This window comes from Ptychodera flava, chromosome 14 (genome assembly GCF_041260155.1).
Source record: "Ptychodera flava strain L36383 chromosome 14, AS_Pfla_20210202, whole genome shotgun sequence".
NCBI classification, from domain to species: domain Eukaryota; kingdom Metazoa; phylum Hemichordata; class Enteropneusta; family Ptychoderidae; genus Ptychodera; species Ptychodera flava.
The window spans coordinates 9,746,847-9,767,507 of NC_091941.1; the positions used below are offsets into that span (position 1 = coordinate 9,746,847).

The window sequence follows — 20,661 nt, forward strand, 5'->3', positions numbered from 1 at the left end:
AATATTATAAGGCTTGCCCCAACACTGTAGCAGTAAATACAATGTTCAGTCCCGTACAACTTTTGCGTGCTCCGACTCAGTCTCAAGTACCGTGTACCTGTATTACCAAGCCGACTATCGGCAAACATGTAGCAACAGAGGGTCACAGCCTGTACATTTATAAAATGTCACAAATTCACAATTATTTCATAGAATTCACCTGTCAACTCTAGCATTGCATACTGTACACTACATGATGCATTGCACAAACTGGACTAACACTATATGTTTTAAGTTCAACTATTGCTACTACTGTTTATGGTTCCACACACTTTAGGGAGAGGAACAACAATGGACAACAAATAGTTGAACATTAGTTGCAGCTTTTGTACCTAGCCCTACGAGTGTGGTGAGAGTGTTGGGCTTTGGCTACACCGCCTCCCAACTGGGAGGCGGTGTAGCCAAAGCCCAACACTTATCATACTTGTGGCAGAGCTACTTTTGTACCCATCAGATGGAGCTTAATGCCTTATGTAGGTCAGTTCAAAAGTGATTACCCCATAGTATGTATATAGGTGCTGATCTGATGTAGTGTACACTGATTGTTTGGTTAAAAACTAATTTATTATCTGACCAGTCCAAGGACAGGCCTGTTCTACACACACAAACAATAACTTGCTAAGTGGAATAGCTTTTATGGAGTACGCACTATCCAAAAAAGTGAATAACAACATTGAAAAATGCCCTGGGATTCCAAGAACATTTCTCAGGTTTCATGGACCAATCACATTACACTGTATTCATTAGAGAGGTGGTACAAGCACATGTTTAGTTAATCAGGTGTTGATGACATCAGGTCACGGAGGTAGGAACTAAGGGAACAAGTCACAGGTCTGTGTGGTATTAGAAAAATATACACCTCAAGGGGAAACGGATATTTTCTGTCGCCAACGTTCTACAAACTAGATGTCATGGCCATGACATATATTTCATTTCACTTTACAGATCATGTTTACGTTGGAATTCTCAGTAAAACATGACATCACTGACTACCAGAAGTTGGCTTTTGACTTGAACATTCTATGACTGTCGAGCATGACGCGGTGGCTTGTAGTGTAGTGTAGGAGTGCTGAACACGGAAGATGCTTGGTTTACAAGTGAATAATTAGTGAAAATTTTACGCTACCTTCGTTTTCACCACCACAAGCCATGGGTGTTGCTTGAATCTATTCACTGGACCCGGGCAAAAGAAAACTCTTCATGTTTAACCCAGACTTCGCTTCGAACGGTGCAGTCCCAACAAATCAGCCATTTCCTATGACATCATAGGCAAGGTTCAAAGGTCACCGTGGGTCATATGGTTCTTCGTCACCGGTGGACCCGACCCCTGAACCTGTCTCGTAAGTGTTACCCTGCTTCTTCCACATTTCTCGTCAGTTTGCATTCTTTTCGTTAATTTCTTGTACATTTCTCTTTGCCGGTCGTACTATGTTGCGTAACCCACAAGTTTTAATAGCCTATTCTGGAAAAGACTGTTTTCTGATTGCTTTTAAAGTTTTATCTGTCTGATAATTAATTTCCATCATGAATTAGTTTTTTTTATAGTTTGTGTCCCTCCTTTTTTCTGTACTTTTTTTGGTGTATGAGCTGGCTCTCGAAATAAATAAATAAATTAAATAGGTAAGTATCGAGATCATGTTTCCCGACAATGTTGTGTAGGGGGGAGATCACAGTCACTCCACAGGCCGTGGTTAATATTTAACTAGTTTCAAATCCTGGAGTAACTTCCTAGGGGGTCACAAAAATTTAGGCTCATTTTCATTTTGAAGGTCACGAAGTTCATTTCCCTTTGAAGGTCATAAAAGTTATGTTTGCATAACAATACCTGGTTAATCTGTGGCAGCTTCCCTGGAGGGATCATCTTGGAAAAGTCACATTTCCATTTTAAAGTTCAGCAGTTTCAATCTTGCCAGCCAATCAGACACTCAGAGTGCATAAACAAATAAACATATAGGTAGACATTCAGCCTCTTGAAAACAGGGCTTTTCTAGAAGTTATTTTGCTAGCTTAGCCAGCGGCAGCAAGGTGTGGGTGCTATGGTGTACCAAAGGAAGTAACAGGCCTGCGAACACTCAAATTTCGTTCCTCCCATCCCCTTTTCAATAAACTTGTTGGCTTTGTTTTGTGTTATTAAATAGAGGTTTGCAACTCTAGAATTAAAGTTTGACGACTTTCTTAAAATGTATTTTTGGAAAAGTAGATTTCATTCTTCTGAACGTTTGTAGGTTTAGTTTTTAAATTTTTGCCATTTTGAGATTTTACTTGAATTACTTGCCAACTGCGTGTATTGTAATTTCTCGGGGACTTTTCTCTGTAGATTCAGTACTTTTATAGGAGTTAGTTTTATACTAAAACAACACGGCGTCTGTCTTCATGAATCTTTGTGCTGAGAGACCCCCCCCCCCCCCCCCCCAGCTAAACTTGCTCTCATTTTGCTAATTTGTCAAGCGTAATCAGAATGTGAATTAAAGTTTAATTGTTGAAATGGCAGGGGAGAATCTATATTTCGTTGTGTCATTCTTGGGCAAGACCCGGCATTCTTGGCTCACAGGCGTCTGTGATCTTTGGTCCAACTACAGTACCTCCACAGATGCATTCCAACTATGGCTGAGGATATTCCCCCCACAGCGGGGTGAATAAGAACTGCAAAGATCACAATTCACCCCACCAAAAAAAAATATCCTCAAAGAAATTTAATGTAGTCATTCTTTGCTTTCAACATCGATTGATCAGTTGTCGAGGTAGTTCTAGAAAGAGTCAACAGGTTTCTTCACCTTTCCAATAATAGTTTATACTAACCCTAACCCACAGGTTAAAAAATTTCACAGGGGGCGAATAAAAGTGCAGTATTATATTATTATTCCCCTGTGGTAGGGCAGCAAATAGCCACTTCCCTGAATACTACAGTCAAGCATACATATTACTCATACATTTACTACAATATGATAATCATATGACCCTTTGGTAACATGTTCTTTAGGCTCAAGACACACATTGAGGTATTAATGAAAGGGCAAATCGTTTGATTTCATGGAGGGGGGAAATACGTATGTCAGCGATTTTTTTTCATCACTTTGACAGAATTTTTTTTTCTGTTGTCAGTCCTGTATCAAACTTTTTGTTCTGTATGCAGGAACAATGTGATTTTTTCCTCCTCGATAATCGATTTTTAATATGCAATTTATAATTCTACCTCACTGGTTCAAATCTGCACCTATTCATAACTTGTAGTGTTCTGTGTAAGTAGCAATAAACAGTAGTTAATTTTGCAGTACATACTTCTGCTATTTAAATCTTATGTACAAGAGACAAGTGGTAAATATTCCATTCTGAGCTAACTGATCGGAGGAGTGGTGTACTCCTGATCCAGCCGAGTTCCTTTCCCTCAGGCTATCATAATAGTGCAAGGAGCCAGAAGAAAATATCTTCAGTGTGATCAATTCCATTATGTTACAGACTACTATGAACTGCCATGAAGTTCTCGGTAAATTTACAGTGACTTAAGTTGATAGTGCAGTAGTCAAATAGAAGTAAGGTGATGGTGCAGTTGTCAAACTTTTACTTGTTTTTTCATCACATCAGTACAGTCAACTCATTTGTAAGAGTTCTCGGGAAAGACATTATGTTTTTTGTCAGAAACAGAACTTGCATTTGCATTTCATTAGATTTGTTGCATTTTCATTTTTAGGAAATACTTATTTGTTTGCTTTCCTAAATATAAACATAGAAATATATTTAGAGGATAATATATTGCTGTTAAAGGTACTTGATTTAATCCTGTCGTGTGTCATGTCCATTCCCCCCTGAAATCTAATGGTTTTTCCCTATGTAGCGAGATCTCCGACCATAGTTACACATATGCCAATTTAAATGTAGAAGTGAAACTGAAAGTCGGACTATGTAAACTGCTTCCCATGATGCACTGCAGTCCTAATGAATGAGTAATCTGTGCTATTTCTAAAGGGTTACCGTACCCTGACAAATACAGCAAGTGATGGATTACCTACGACCACTGCCATGGATGATAATGAAAGATGATTAAATATCGCCTGTAAAATCATGGAAAAACACTGCTGTTTATATTTGTGCTTAAAGAAATTAACAAAAACATGGTTCACCATTTCTATACACTGATTTACAGCGCTTGTCTTTTTAGTGTGGAGTTTCAGGGTTTGGCACACACGGGTTTCTTGACTGTAACGTACAAGTTGTTGTACTCCGACACATAACATCAAAGGATGCGTCGATTGCCGCACGTTCTCTTATCATGCAGAATGTTACGGAGCTATAACACTGTAGCAGAACTTTTACCTAAAAGTGACAGTAATCTTTCCCGATACAGGCGTATGATTGGTTCAAACCTTCGCAGTCTCGGTCGAACACACCGGAAGACTATTCCATTTAACATCAAGGGATGTGATTTGCACTAAAGGGCGTGATTTTTACCGCGAATATTAAAATAAATGCAAAAATTGAAACTATTTGTTATGAAATTGACTAAACATTTATTTGTATTGTACCCTGAAGGGTAACACTTACTCAGTGTAGCCAGGTTTGACTTCCATAACGGAAACCACCTGTGTATTCAGTGTTCATCAAAACTTGCACATGAAAACTTGTTTCCGCCAACTTTGCTCTCTGAGAGCAGCGGCGCAGATAGGCAGGCACAGATTGAACTCATTGCAATAAACAAGCATGAGTCTAGTACCAAGTCCAAGTCCAATACAGGGGAAAACGCAGACAATTTTACACAACCCTTTGGACTCGTACCACGAGTCCTAATTAACAGACGTTTGCATGGATGTGGCTAAGAAGTTTGTGCACTGGCATCTCTGCTACACGAATAAAGTGCGCCGCGTACCGGAGTTCAAATCCAAACCGTGCGGGTAGATTTGACATATGTGTTTTGGTTATTTTTCATCGGGGGGTGGGGGGGGGTGGGGGGGGTGGTCATCAAATTTTTTCGTCTGACAAGGGGGGGGGGTGTCATCTTTTTTCACGAAAAATGCAGGGGGTCTATATTTTTTTGAACACCGGCGACAAGATTTTGCCGGCCCCCAAGGCCGTAAAAACTGAACGGTCCCTAACGGAGGGCTTCTCAGATTTGATGGCTTCTATGAACTCAACTTCAACGTCCAGTAACACTCTTTGTCGACCACGGCGATAGTTTCTAGGGGATTTACTGAACCGGTCTTGCAAAAATGTACCCAAATCTTCTTTTAATACTGTCGTTGCTGCCAATCGCAATTTCTTCGCTGTTTGTACATATGATCCACGAGGTACAAAACCAGTCGCCTGATCACCACCTATCTCCTCTATTTCGTGAACTACTTATTGCCGGAGATCACTGCTGGTTGCCTTTCCACGGGTGTAGGTTCTTCCCCATGTATTTTGCATTATTTCGATAGATTACTCCAAGGCGATAGCTATACGAAGATACGACGATCAAATGTGGGTCCTTTTCAGTTCAGACCGACAGTTGTGACCGTTAAAACAACTCGCTTAAATTTGAATGCAACAACACTGCACTGTGCGGCATTCTCAGACGAAGACAGAAATGAAAACGTGTCGTCTGTGTTGGATAAAATGTTGCATTTCCGTCTGGTATTTCTTTGTGTCGAACTGTAAACCTTGGCTGTGCCAAACAAAAAATCCGTGTGTGTCAAACCCTGAAACTCCACACTAAAAAGACAAGCGCTGTATTTGAATATACCTTCCCTTTGTCATTTTCATGTATCTACATACAAAACCATTGTGTACATCTAGAAAATGATTGATATGCAAGCAACGATAAACAAGTTGATAGATAGACTCAGACGGAGCTCCATGTGGATTCATATCTCTGCAGGCATTTTCAGTCTGATTACGTAATGGTCTGCATAACTCCAGACCTACCTAACCCCTGTGTATTAGCTCTACTTGTTGCAGCACCTTTGATGCAGCGCCTTTGAATTCAATTAACAGCCAGCACAGCAGAGTTATAAATGCCCTGGATGTGGTATGTACAATGTATGCTATAAATAGATCTTGTAGCATCTGTGAATTGTTGTCCAAACTCCAAACACAAATAGGGCAGCAGGCAGTGTGCCCTCTTAGCCAATATGATTGCACCAGATTGCTTGTTACACAAGCAAAGTTTTGGTTCATGAGTTGAGATTATATAGGGCTTATGCAAAGAAATTTCCACAACTCAAATTGACGCAAAGTTTCCAGAGATCGTACATGTTAGAATGCACACTTGCAACAGTGTTTAATTTTGAAAATTCTTCAAAACCTGCAGGTAAAGAACAGATTACAGTGATAAAACGATAACCTTGACCATCATGACCATGCCAAGGTAACTAACCCTAAAACTATGAAAATAATCGCAACATACCCATCCGTAATCCATAACACTAGGTCAAAATTCGTAATACACTAGTTATAAACATACACACAAAACAGCACAGAACAGACAGTAAAGCACCGGTACACACAACAAAGTCAAATTCATGAAAGAAAGATACATGGACCTCTGGCCAAAAGGCCAAGAAGTGATGTCAGGTGTTTATATCATATGTATTAATTTTTTTTTATCAAAATCTTCCTCCCTGTTTCAAAGTTTGAATACTGATAGTTAAAAATTTATTTTCAGTTTTCAAATATTCTGGTACATTATTTTAAAACTTGACAGTAATTGCAAATCTAAAGCACAATTATTAAAGCTGCTCTTCTGTAAGAGAATGGGTATCAAAAATATCAACTTATATTAAAGATAACAGGCTCTGTATGCTCCCAGAAAGTCCTAGAATTCCAAAGCCTCTCGAAAAGTCCTGGAAAAGTCCAGGAAAATGTAATTGAGTCCTGGAAAATTGATAATCCATCCAGAATTTTCAAAACTGACAAGATGATAAGACAAGATATTGTGAAAAGGATAAATAAAAGGACATATAAAAACTGTATTGTAAGAATGATACCTGGAAAAAATGGTATTTTCGACTTAAGAAAGTCTGAGAAAATTGTGGAAAATGACCTTGAACTTTTAGTGACTTTGAATGAGTGGATCTCGAAATAGGTTTTGGCCATAAAAGCAATGCATGTCTTCTTACTGTCTCATGAAAAAAAATAAGCTACCAGTGAAATGCTATTTAAAATATTATCAACGGGACATTAAGTTGATATATAGCCAGTTTGTAAAACACTACTTTCAGTTCTTCATTCTGTTTGCAGTATATAGAGCCGACCTTAAGATTTCAAAGGAAGTCCCATACTGAGATGGTTAAGTTTAATAGGGTTGATTTCAAGTGATGTCACAGTGCATCATGAATAGGCAAACATTTTTGCAATTTCCTACCAGTCTCTTGGAAAGTACAAGAATGAAGAAAATGATCTTATTGTTTTTGGTTTTCATGAAATTCATAAAAATTACCACATCTGAATAGTCTGTTAAAATATTCATAAGAGGAAAGAGAGGAAAAAGTTTCCTGAAATTCTGCATTTTGATGCCTATAACATCATAAAATTATGATCAGCTTTATACTGTTGAAACACAAACACACCATAGGAAATATCCCAATGATGGCAATTACAATACCAGTAGGATGTGAGGTCATTTTTCTCTTGATTGAAAGAGTGCACATTACCAGAGATCGAAACATCTCAGATTTGTTGGCACTGCCACAGTATAGAAATATTTCCATTGGCAAACAAGTGTTCCAACCGGGTAGGGAAACTTGAAAACTGAAATGCAAAGGGCCTTATATGGTAACCACTTTCAGAATATTACTAGTTTCTCTATTGATATGGTAATGAAGGAATTGAAGATGCTGGGTTGAATTTTTTAATCGCCCAGTGTTACTTTTGTTATGCCCTCATCGTCATACACAATTCTATAATGCGTTCTAGCGAATTAAAACAAGGAGACATTTAAACTAAAACTTCATACATGTGCTTTGCTATGCTTGTCGCATGTCAACATCAACTACAAACAACAGAACTCTAACAGTGAACGTTGGGGGCGCTATTTACATGAATGTGCTGTGATAGTGTATACTGATTTGACATGTTATAGGAGAATCATTTAGCACACTGAAGAACTCTGGGCCCAACATTCAATATGAACAAAGTAGGGTTTCCTAAGGGTTACGTATCACTAACGCTTTATGAATCAACTTGACCCCGTAGGATTAGGGTGATTTGCAAAATTGTTAAGTTCGTGCCCAGAATTCTTCAGTCTTGCTATTAAAACATTCTGGTGTGAAAAACAAATACTCCTAGCTATGCAGCTGCATCATACTATTGCTTGCAATATATCACCATTATGCTCCAACAACTCTTTTCTGAAAGTTACATGGCATTGCTAGGCCTGCGTAAGTAATTCTTGTCTTTGCTAAGTCCATATTTTTTTCTATCCTTCAGGCAATCATGATTTGCATGGCGCTACTCGGCTTGCTTGTTGTCATCATCCTGTTCCTCATGGTCATTGCCATCTGTGTGTCTGATACAGACCTGACTTTGAAATTTTATGAAAGATTTGGTATTCAGAATGGAGGTCTGTCTTTCTGTGCATATATTCTGTGATATTTTGGAAGAAAACAATTTTGTTCAGTACATTGATAATATTATGACGGTACGCTGATCGCAAATGATGTCCTTTTTCTTTCATTAATATGCAAAAATAAATGTTTGTTGGCATTTTAAAAAATGTTTGTTGGCATTTTCCGCAAGAACGATGAAAATGAAACCTGCTTGTATTACAATGGATACTAAAAGTTACAATGATTCATATGAATTTATTGCTCAGACTACAAGCAGCAATGACAGCTGTGCATGCAGCAACAAAATTTTCCAAATTTCAGGCAGCATTGTTCGATGTTGTGTGCGTGCAGCTATGTTTAGTAACAAACCTGAAATCACAATCAGCACTACTCTGATGTGCAAAGTTCTGTATTTAAAATCCAAGCTGTGTATTCTTATTTTCTTACACTAGTATTAATGTAAAATTTTAAGTTTGAATGCTAAACTACACAAATGTTGCTTGGTTTCTTTGATAGTTGACGTTTCATTGTCACTTTAATATGTCCATACTGTGTGCTTGGTGCAGGACACATATTCCTCGATTAATACAACAGCGCCCTCAGTGTTGACTGGCATGTATGCTGTGCTAACATAAAACTGAAGCCTTGCTTTGGATTTTCTCACTTTTCTGTGAATTATCAAGATGAAAGATAGTTTCCTCAGTATTGCACCATTATATTTATTTCAGAAAACCTCAAAGGGAAAGTGATATGGATAACAGGAGCTTCCAGTGGCATCGGAGAGGAACTTGCCTACCAATTGTCTGGCATAGGCTCTAAACTAGTTCTCTCAGCAAGACGAAAGAGTGAACTAGAAAGAGTGCAATCAACATGTCTGCAAAGAGGTGTCACTGAAGATGAGGACATCATGATATTACCATTAGATCTAAGTGTCTTTGATAGTCACTCTTCTGCTGCACAGAAAGTTCTGTCAAAATTTGGCAAGGTTGGAATTGAATTATTAAAAACTCCTGTTAAAAATTTTAAATGCATGAAATTATGAAGAAAATGTTCAATTGAACATTAAAGTGACATATCAACTGTTCTCGGTAAAATTTGACCGAGTTGAAAAAGTGTGTCATAATTTGTTGGGTTTGCTTTCAGTATCAATCTGCGATTAATGTTGTATGATTAATCTAGCTAATTAAATATTTATGAGCTAATCTATGATAGCATGTCAGCCCATCAGCTAGCTATTTTTATAAGCCCCAGAGCGATTTTGCACATATTGTACAGATGATATATGTATCACGTCTATGATGCTTCCGTAACCTCTTTGATGTTTAATGTTTGTAATAAATTCAAAGCTGTCTGTATATAGAAAATTACTCCAAGAATTGAATCTCTTGATTAATGATGTTTTCATGCAATTTAATGGCCAGTCAGTTTCAAACTGTCAAACACTTACTTTGTGCAGTTTGTAAAATATAAACAACAACAAACTTTTGGAACTTCAGTGTTTTATAAGGGCATAGTTGAAATCATGTACAGTACATAAAAGATTGAAAAACTAGATTTTTATCAATTTTTGAAATTTTTTGGTACAAAGAGTAACATAAGAACTGCATGCTATCTTTTGAATCAATGCAACTGTTGTTGTTGCATATTAAAATGGCGTGGATTTCTTGTAATAATATTTGATTATGTTACTTTAACACCAATCATCATTGTGTAAATGTCATGAAATTCATATAGAGAACCAATTGTTTGTCAGAGAAATATAAATTTCAATGGCTCAATGAATTGTAAGTTCTAACAATTGAACATCTGTGACACAAGAGTGTGTCCACTTAAAAGTGGAAATGCCATGAAATGTTAGACTGAAGATCGCGCCCCAGGACTGACCTTTAGTGTCAACTTTGTGCTAGCCACTTGGGGTCAAAAATTGACTGTTGGCATCAAAGGAAGATTTTCAGATTATGATACAAAAATACAATGCAACTTAATATTTAAAGAATTGTTTACAAAAGCACAGAAACACTGGCAATGAGTAAAGTGGCATACATTACCACCATTATACAATAAAATAATTAATTTAAAACTGCATCATTTTCATCTTGTGTAGACTTGAATCTTAGAAACGAGGATTAATACATATTGGAACATTCTCTAAATCTGCTGTCCTTGATTCTGTCATTTGAATTTTATTGTTCTCTCAGATTGATATTCTTGTCAACAATGCTGGCCGCTCTCAACGCTCCTATGCACTTGATACATCCTTGGAAGTTGACATAGAATGTATCAAGTTGAATGTCATTGGTACGGTGTCGCTAACCAAGGCTGTTCTCCCTGACATGGTGAAAAGAAAATCTGGTCACATCGTCATCATCAGTAGTGCTCTAGGAATAATGCCAGTGGCTCTACAGACCGCTTACAGCGCTGCAAAGTTTGCATTACAGGTAGTCTATCAAGATATTTCTCTTGATCCGCAGGACTCTGTTGAAATTTGCCCATGAAATGAAAAACGTTCCATGTGCATAAAGAAAACCTTGTATGTAGTTTTGTAACATTTTTGAATTGTAGATTTTGGAAAGAAATTCACTCTGATTGCTTACTTATAAATAAACCCAGGTTCATACTAAGATGTACAACTTGCATGGCATTATCACTGATGGTCAAACAAGGTTAGAAACTATTCAGTTAACCCTCAGTTGACATAGATTTGAACTGCAAATATGTAGATGTCTGACAACTATAACATTGAAATAAATGGAATGCAGAGTTTTAACTTGTGCATGAGAACTGATGCAACAGTCGGTGTTGGTGCCTTTTCTAGCTTTCAATCTTAATCTTTCAATCTTAATCTTTTAATCTCAGGGGTATTTTGATGCACTGAGATCAGAGCTGTATGATGAGAATATCACCGTGACAACAATATGTCCTGGTCCTGTTGTCTCCAAGGTTGTAGAGAACGCCATGACAACTACTGTGGACAAGGTATGTAATCTGTGTTCTCTGTGATGTACCTACGAAATCATGGTGAGAATCCCTAAGAGAATTTGAGAATGTACAAAATTTGCTTCTGTAAAGTAAGTACCAGAGTTTTGATAATATTGTACTTACTGTTATGAAAGTGAATTTTACATCTGTTTAGATCTGCTTTGGATAAAAGTTTCAGAAAAAATCAGCTGCAAAATTTCCAAATAAATGTACAGACAAAGACAAATACTTGTCCATCCATACTTTGACAGGTTGCTGATTGTCAAATTCAGCTGTTCAGTTTCATTGGTCTTCAAATCAAGTACATTATAACATCAATTACAGAAACACAGAATCACACAAAAGAAATAAACACAAAAAAAGTTAATAGATTTTACTTTGCCTGTTTTTTCTGTTAATTTCTATCATTTGATGCAAAAACGTTCACAAAGATAAGCAAATGTCTAAGGACTCCAATGATTGAAATGTCATTCAACAAGAACTACCATACTTTAATGGAACACATTTTCGACTGCAATGTTTTGAGTCTCTGTTATCAGAAATTTTAGCAGAAAACAACCACAATGTGAGATTGTAATTGTGACAGTTCTTTCAAAATATTGGTTTTTTTTTAATCCATGACTCTGTTCCCAGACTGCTCAAGATCTTGGTGTAGATGCTGCAATGCAGTATGGGAACAGAATGCCAACAGCCAGATGTGCTGAGGTCATTATCATCTCAATGGCCAACAAGTTGTCTGAAGTCTGGTGTTCAAGACATCCAATCCTTTTCTTCATATACATTGGACAATACATGCCCACAATTTACAGGTAAATTTACTGAGGTCACACACAAATCTAAAAGTGACTAGATTAACCCTTTTCCTGCCAGACAGTAATAACTGTATCACTTCCCCATCAGCCAAGTCAGTAAAAGGCGGTATTGAGACAAAACATGACGTATTTTCACCCACTTGGCTTGGTCTGTTATAGCATCTTTTGTCCAAAAAAAATCAAGTTTACAGTATTTATGTTTCCAACAGTCTTCAAAAGTTCAATATTATGTTAAACTACACCATATGGAATATATTGTGTTTCATTAATTTTAACCATCTTGACCTGATGGTGAAATATGCACTTGGCAGGAAAAGGGTTAATGTCTTCTTGAAATTCTAATTTTGTTTTCAAAGTCACGGATAAAAAATATTTGAGTATCTCTTAGAATAACAATACTCTTTCTTACTGCCTGAGTGAACTTGCTATTGATCACTAAAAAATCTAGGAGACTGAATTAAAAAGCAACTCCTGATAGTAAACATAATTTCTTCATCAAAAAGACACTGACCACCTCAACTGAACTTTACTGAGTTCAAGGACGCAAAGGAACTTCAGTGTTTGCTCAAATCTAAAAATCCTCACTGTTCGCAATAATTGTGACTCAATTTGCGACAGGTCATTTGAAAGAGACAAATATGCCATAAACTTGAAAACTGATGATTTTGTACAAAAACTCATCTCCAAAAAAATTATCTCCTGTACAGAGAAATTTTTGAGTAGTTGCCTAATTACTGAAATTTTTGGAGTTTATGCAATGCCATCAGCGCTGTCTTCAAGACATTCAAAGTAATAAATTGTCAAGTGTTTCTACAGGTCAGAAACCTCCGCACTTCAAATCTACTCTGCTTGATGAACATTATCTAGAATTAATTGTATTTGTTCATATTTTCAGATTTCTATCCAAGTTCTATGCAAGGAAACGTATCCAGGCTTTCAGGGAAACCTTGGTGATTATTTACTTTTCTCAAATACAAAGTTATTCATTCAAACACAGCTTTCCTCCAAAATATCCAAGTTTTTCAGAACACTCTGGACAACATACTTTGTTAAAACAAAGTCAAAAACCATGGCTAAGTGAAGTAACTATTACAGTAGATGTATTGGAAATTGTTTACAGATTAGAAATGTTTTGTCAAACACAACAGAACAAAGAATATCTTTTGTGGTCAGCATTAATTTGAAATAGAACAAAATCTCATTAGCTTTCTTTCAGCGTCTGCTTTCTTACATATCATTTCGAAAATCAGTCAAAAACTGAAAATTTCAACAAAATCAGTGAATGAATACTACTAACGTGTTTTTTCTCTGTTCATCTTTCACAGCGCGGGAAGAAAACCAATTAAATCACTATGGTACAACAAAATTTGTGTGATCACTTCAGCTTCAAACAGTTTTAGAAATTGGTTTGATGTATACAACAAATATTTTTTTAAAAATCAGAGTGACTATAGTTTTCTCTTACAATTTTTTTAACATATGCATTTTCCTTGTTTTAATCAGTACCTCTGATCAAGTCATGACAAGTAGTCTAGAACCTGTCCTGTAATGTTGGCATTGGTCAACGCTGTCGACACATTGGTGTGTACAGGCTTTTCAGGTTTGAGAAAATCCCACAATGATAGATGCATGTGAATTCACCCATTGCAAATTATGAATGCTCACAGTAGCATGTGAGATTGTTAATGGGTGATTATGGCTTTGCTATAATCATTGTTAACATCTGGGAGGACACGGGGAAAAGGGTTTAGACCTTGACATATGTGGGTCACCATGCGCCACCTACTACCACTGGCTGGATGCACTTGTGATGTAACCTTATCTACCGACTGCCCCTTTACCGTTATCTAAACAATTTGCGTCACCCTCTCCACGTCACTATCCATGCGCATATCAGTGTGAGCAAAGCTATAACTCGTCCATTTCAACTTCTGCCACGCTCAAGTTCACACCACAAAATCCACCATGCCAAAAATGAAGAAGAGCAGGGGCCGCGCCCGAGCGGCCACCCGTACACCGACGAGGTCGAAGAGACGCCCAGCGCACCTCGACGAACAGCTACTCCAGCCAGTACCGATGGAAACCACACCAACCAACCCTGCCGGCGTCGTGCCGACTACCGCCACAGCGGCAGCCGACCCAGGCATACCAGACCACGTCGCCAAACTAATAGAAACCAGCATTGCAAGCGCCATTGACTCAATCCGACGCGAACTACGGCAACCAACTACCAACACTACCCCACCGCCCGACCTGCAAGTCCAGCCAACTGATACAGCCGTTGGTGCACTATCACCCGCTTCAGTCATCGTCGCAGGACCGACGACGCTCGCCGCTCCATCCTGCTCCGTGGTTACTCAAGTCCACCCAGGTAATCATCCCGCTAATCACGCTAATGGATATCAACCCGCCATTACAGCTGCCCCACCCGACTCGACACCGCTGCTGGCGCTACGCACATCCGGGACTACCCTACGATGGTGGCGCACCTCATAACAACAATCCGGGCAATATGGCTGCGCCCTACGTTCAACCGGTCCAGCGAGCTGGTCTCAACGCACCGCCATGGCGCCCACCTCCTAGAGCCGGGCCAACTGGCCAATCTCCTGCAGCAATACCCCCAGCCGACCTACTACTGCCATATGTCGACCAATCAACACTCAACGCCTTGGCTAACCTCGGTAAATTCATCGAACTTGGTGACTTGCATCCTGATGCCCTAGCTCCCAACTCAACCCAGGCTACCAAGACACAAGTAGCTTTTGATCCGGACAACCTCGGCGTAGCCACATTCACAACCGAGGTGAAGCGGAAAATTATCGACAACTTTGACACCTGCCTACAGTGCTTCCTCGTCTTTTTCTCATATCGAACATTCTACTACCCACATCTAGCGATCCCCATGGCAAGACTGACTGCCCAAACCTACGCAGCAGCGACACCAACCCATTCTACTGGGAGAACCCAGCGAACAAGAAACAGTATGACCAACCTCAGGTATGTCGATCTTTCAACCGAGGCTCATGCAAGACCCCCTGCCACTATGGCAGGCTACACAAGTGCTCTGTGTGTAACGCGACCGACCATAATGCTCTGCACCACCACCAAAGCAACTATCAAGAGACCCCTCAGCCCTTCCAAGGGAGCGACCAGCCACACAGTGACAATCGCAATGCTACAGCCGACAACGCCAATCAACCTCACTAAACTCTCAGCTGGCCTGCACGACCCGTATTAGTCGCCGGTTTAATTTGGGGGGCATAGCTTCTGCAGTGACGCCGCCACAACCACTGCCGAAGCCAGCCTACCTGACTGGCTCACAAAGACACTGAGCAGATGGAGGAGCGACGCGTACCGATCTACATCAAGACACCACGGGAGACCCTCTACGTAACACTCGTTCTAAGGTACTCGCGGCTGGCTAACATTTGACACAGGACTCTGTTCTCGCTGGACAATTCCAATGATGGAATGGCCCTACACGAACTATAGAGACATGAAACACTAAGAACAATGAACATATACTATGAGACAATTCCCAGTGGCGCATGGTCACCAGGGGGGAGGGGGGGGCGGGGGGGGGGCTGTGTTACTGCCGCACCGCAGTCATCATGCCCGCGGTTTGGCCATAATTTGGGGGGTACTGTCATGGGTCTGCTGTGGGCGGCCGGTAACACGTTGCCCGATGCACGGTACCCAGAGCCCGGTACCGCCATCCAGGCCGCTATGACGCCTCGTCGCCCCTGCCATGGCAGTGCATGCATAACCCCGGATTTCGGCCAAACACTTGTCTCCGTGTCATTCCTTTGCGTTAATAGGTGATTATGGCTTTGCTATAATCATTGTTAACGTCTGGGAGGACACGGGGAAAAGGGTTTAGACCTTGACATATGTGGGTCACCATGCGCCACCTACTACCACTGGCTGGATGCACTTGTGATGTAACCTTATCTACCGACTGCCCCTTTACCGTTATCTAAACAATTTGCGTCACCCTCTCCACGTCACTATCCATGCGCATATCAGTGTGAGCAAAGCTATAACTCGTCCATTTCAACTTCTGCCACGCTCAAGTTCACACCACAAAATCCCCGCCCACCCTCCGCAAAAGAAAAAAAAAAAAAAAAAATAAATAAAGCCTCGCTGCAGGCTAGCAGCTCACAATAAAAGATATTGTACGTCTATATACTGCTTACTTTATACAATAAAGTTCCAGGGGGGTACTGTCATGGGTCTGCTGTGGGCGGCCGGTAACACGTTGCCCGATGCACGGTACCCAGAGCCCGGTACCGCCATCCAGGCCGCTATGACGCCTCGTCGCCCCTGCCATGGCAGTGCATGCATAACCCCGGATTTCAGCCAAACACTTGTCTCCGTGTCATTCCTTTGCGTTAACTGTTGTTGCAGTAAACTACAAGATGACCCCGATGCCACAACTTACGGAGCTACCCTATTTTTGGATTAAAAACTGGCATTGAAATGGGCATTGTTAATCCCTTTTTAGCTACTATAGACTATAGTCTATAGAAGCTATTGGGATGGGTATCCGTCCGGCGTCCGTCGTCAGTCTGTATGTATGTATGTATGTATGTATGTATGCATGTCCGTTTGTGAGGCGTCCGTCCACTCAAATATCTCGAGAACCGCAGTACTTACTGATTTGATATTTGTTGTGTAGATGAAAAATATGATTTTGAGAAACTGTTTTTTTTTATTTTTTGATATTGTTGAAAATAGGCAAATTAATGCCAAAAAAGGTGTTTTTGGTAAAAAATCTTCTTCTTCATAACCGCTGGTCAGACAGCTTTGTTATTTGGTATACAGGTCCCTAAGGATAACCCAACTTAGATTTGTTCAAATTGTGATGAAATATGCAAATGTGTATTTTTAAGGAATTTTTTTGTCATTTTTGGTTAAAGTTTGACTTACATTGTATGTAATTCTTGTACTGTATAAACCCTATCAATTCAGCCAGAAAAAAATAATTGATATGTTTTTAAATAATTGAATTAATTAGGAAATCATCAATCCAAATAATTTTAGTGTGGAATTATCAGAAAGTTCAACTTTTTTTGACAGTTCATAGTGAATTGAGGATTAAAACATGTAAAGGCAACTTTCCTGAATCCCAACTTATATATATATTCTGAACCACCATTTATGTTATCTAAAAGAAATTGTTCATAATAGTTTGTCATGATAGGGTGGTCAAATAAATAGAGATAGAGAAAGTTCTAATTTCCATTTATGGTTGACTTGGTAAGGATAAAATAAGATTACTTTTTGAGGAAAAAAATAGAGTGGTCAATTAAAAGAGTGGTCAAAGTGATAGGGTTTTTATGGTAAAGCTGGGCTGTAAGATTCCTAATGTGCTATTTATAGCAATTATGCAATCTGTGTAAACAGTGCAATGAAAGTGTAACATGATTCCTTATGATGCTTTTGATGACCTTGAACTTCTTAAGTTTCAAACATTTGTCTCTTCAGTGTGCTTTCTCTGAGTACGTAGTCTCAACTTATTCAACAGAACTTACTTACAATGTTAATTTGAAAGTTAAAATGTGCTTGGTTAATAGAATGAAAATACTGATATTAAAAGATAACCAGCTAAAGATTCTTTATAACCTGACAGATATGCTGTTTTTTATGACCTAAATCTTGATTTAAGCAAGTCTTGTTTACTCTAAATTAGAATGTAATTAACTCTTGTTTATTTGCTATTATAGACTAATATAGTCTGATGAAATATGCAAATCTGTATTTTTACAGAATTTTTTTCCGTTTTTGGTCAGGTCATCCTGGAATGAGCTATCAAAGATATCCACCTTCTTCATCAATACATGTGTCACAAAAGGTTATTCTGTCAACTGTTGAGTCGCTTGTTTTTTCAAAAACCGCTGGTCAGACAGCTTTAATATTTGGTTTACATGTCCCTAGGATGACCTTATTGAGATAATTTCATAGAGTTAGGAAATACTTACCATGTCTATAGTAGCTTCAGGGACTTTGGCCCTATATTTTAAAAATTTTAACAGTTCTTGTTTGTGTTTGGTTTAGTCATTGTAGTGTGACACAAATTGAGTTTGCATATTAAAATCATAGTGCTGTGTCCTTGTATGAAGTTTAAACAGAATCGGTTCAGGTATATCTCAGTAATGCGTGGGGACATGAAAAAACTGACCAACTAAGATCCACATTGGATTGATATCGTGACACAAAAAGAATGCATATGTATATAATTGTATATTTTGATGTATTGTAATTCAGCCACACTTTGCCCATGTTTGGGATGAATAATGTTTTATTAGATTGAATTGTGTGAAAATAAATCTTGAATTAGATCTGTTCAAGGTTGTTTGGTAGTGGCTCTGATGTGCATGAAAAATCTTAACAAAATGGCTACATGGAAACTATATGGAAACTATGACACAAACTGATGTGTATGTGTATATCATATAATAGAACATTGTCATTGCACCAAGTTTATATGAAATTAGTTCAGGTATGTCTGCATAATAGCTATGGCCATGAAAATTGTCACCTAGCAGCCAAATTGGATCGCAATGTGAAACAATGTACATATGTGGGACATATTAGTGTCACATAAAGATGGCTCAGACAAGAGAATAAATAATATATTTACAATCTCGTCTGCTTAGCTTGTTATTTTACCTCCTATTTAGGCGTGATACATTGGATACGTGTGCCATATGTGTGTGTTCAAATGCAAAAACGCAACATAAATCTTTTTAAGCCGGGTCTGTCAACTGTATGTGTTGTCTTAAATTTGTCTTTACCATTACGCCATGTTTCAGCCCAGGTTTTCGCCTCAGAGGGTATCAAATATCTGCCTCATTTCCTAAATTTATTCTGTTTTCCAGCTATTTTTATTATTTACAATTGAGTTGCCATGGTAACATTACAAATGTAACTATCATAGTACAATACAATTTCTTTACCAAATGAACAAAAAGTGATCTTACAAAGATAGTGGAAAAAATCACAGGTATTTTCACTGTTAATAGTGTACAATTCGAATCTATTTTTTGACTGACAAATAAATTTATTGAACACTTCTTAATATGAAGCACCGTACAGCTTATCTCAGACTTCCTACACTAAATACAAAAGAAGCAGTACTTTTTTCATGAAAAAGATAAATTTATTCCAACAAAATGGCAAATAAATCAAGTCTACATAACTGTGAATGTGTCGAGCGAACGGACAAAATTATGAAGCAACTGGTGTGAATTTTGTGTATCATTTAACTGGAAAAAAGAGAGAAAAATATGAAATCCAAGAACTTACTATTAGTGTGATATATAGCGTTGATTACTATTAACTATTACAAAATCATGCTTCAATATTTGTCGTTGGTGTCGCGCTCTCATCTTTGCGAAAATAAAAAATAGTTCAATCTGTACAAGATACTCGCTTTTGCTGTACATATCCCTTGTTACTTTAAACGACCTCCCCCCTACTTCCACAATACACTATTCTGCTATTAGCACCAGTCTTGATTACTTTTTATAGTGGCACCGCAGTTCAGTTTATGTTATCATGAAGAAATGTAAACCACACAATGTTATTCCTATCCTCTCCAAATTTTAAACCAATTTGAAGTTTGTATGAAAAAATATGATACAAACACAAAACGATTGATGAAAGGTCTTCTGCTTGACATCATACCATTTCAGTCTCCCCGTGTTAATCTATGAAGGTAGCAAAACAATATGTACTCTAAAGCATGCATGTGAACAGTAGAAAGTTTTATGGGCTAAAAGTCACTCGTTGCCATGTGACCGGAGGTGAACGTAATGATTGACAGATACTGCAGATAATTAATATTCACAACTCCATGCTTTTCCGGAGTTCACATTTTGTTCCCCACATTTACTCTCACCAGGAAAGTCGATTATAAACAAGAAAAACTCAAGAAAACAAAATTCAATGAACTCGAATGTAAAAATTTAAGGCCATATGTTCTGCATCTCGCATGCGATTTTGTTCAAAGTCACTTGTGAACCGATACATGGCAGCCGCTGTGTGCTATGCATTTTCTAATGCATAGAACACAGTGGCCGCCGTGTATCGGTTCACAAGAGATGTTTTTTGCTCCACTGATTTCCCCCAAAATCTAGCAGTACCACAGTATACTGGTAACGAGAGTACATTTACTAACAAATTGACTCCCCAGTCCAAAACCACTGTTTCTTGTACAGAGTAACAGACCTAGTATAATTGTTACTAGCGTTACAATTTGATACTTGAAATTAAGTAAACAGGTTCCCTACATCACTATCACTAAATGAGGA

The 20,661-nt window shown here is 38.5% G+C and overlaps 2 protein-coding genes across 4 annotated transcripts in view; one reads left to right on the plus strand and one right to left on the minus strand.

Annotated features, from left to right (window-relative positions):
- The window catches only part of LOC139149273 (tectonin beta-propeller repeat-containing protein 2-like), a 33,015-nt gene extending 31,692 nt beyond the window's left edge, over window positions 1-1,323 (minus strand). The window contains exon 1 of the mRNA XM_070720920.1: window positions 1,166-1,323. Within this exon, the coding sequence (XP_070577021.1) occupies window positions 1,166-1,190 (25 nt within the window). The 5' untranslated portion in view covers window positions 1,191-1,323. The remainder of the gene's footprint in view (window positions 1-1,165) is intronic.
- LOC139149283 (dehydrogenase/reductase SDR family member 7-like) lies at window positions 1,218-14,521 on the plus strand. 3 transcript variants are annotated; one of them, XM_070720936.1, is made up of 8 exons: window positions 1,306-1,379; window positions 8,437-8,569; window positions 9,284-9,540; window positions 10,754-10,993; window positions 11,412-11,531; window positions 12,168-12,343; window positions 13,242-13,296; window positions 13,672-14,521. In XM_070720936.1, exons 2-8 carry the CDS (start codon window positions 8,443-8,445, stop codon window positions 13,690-13,692), a joined length of 996 nt encoding a protein of 331 aa, XP_070577037.1. In that variant the 5' UTR covers window positions 1,306-1,379; window positions 8,437-8,442; the 3' UTR covers window positions 13,693-14,521. The 3 variants fall into 3 exon arrangements, with proteins under 3 accessions (XP_070577039.1, XP_070577037.1, XP_070577038.1); XM_070720937.1 differs by lacking the exon at window positions 1,306-1,379 and adding an exon at window positions 5,918-6,037; XM_070720938.1 differs by lacking the exon at window positions 8,437-8,569 and having other exon boundaries at window positions 1,218-1,379.
- The last annotated feature ends 6,140 nt before the right edge of the window (window positions 14,522-20,661 follow it).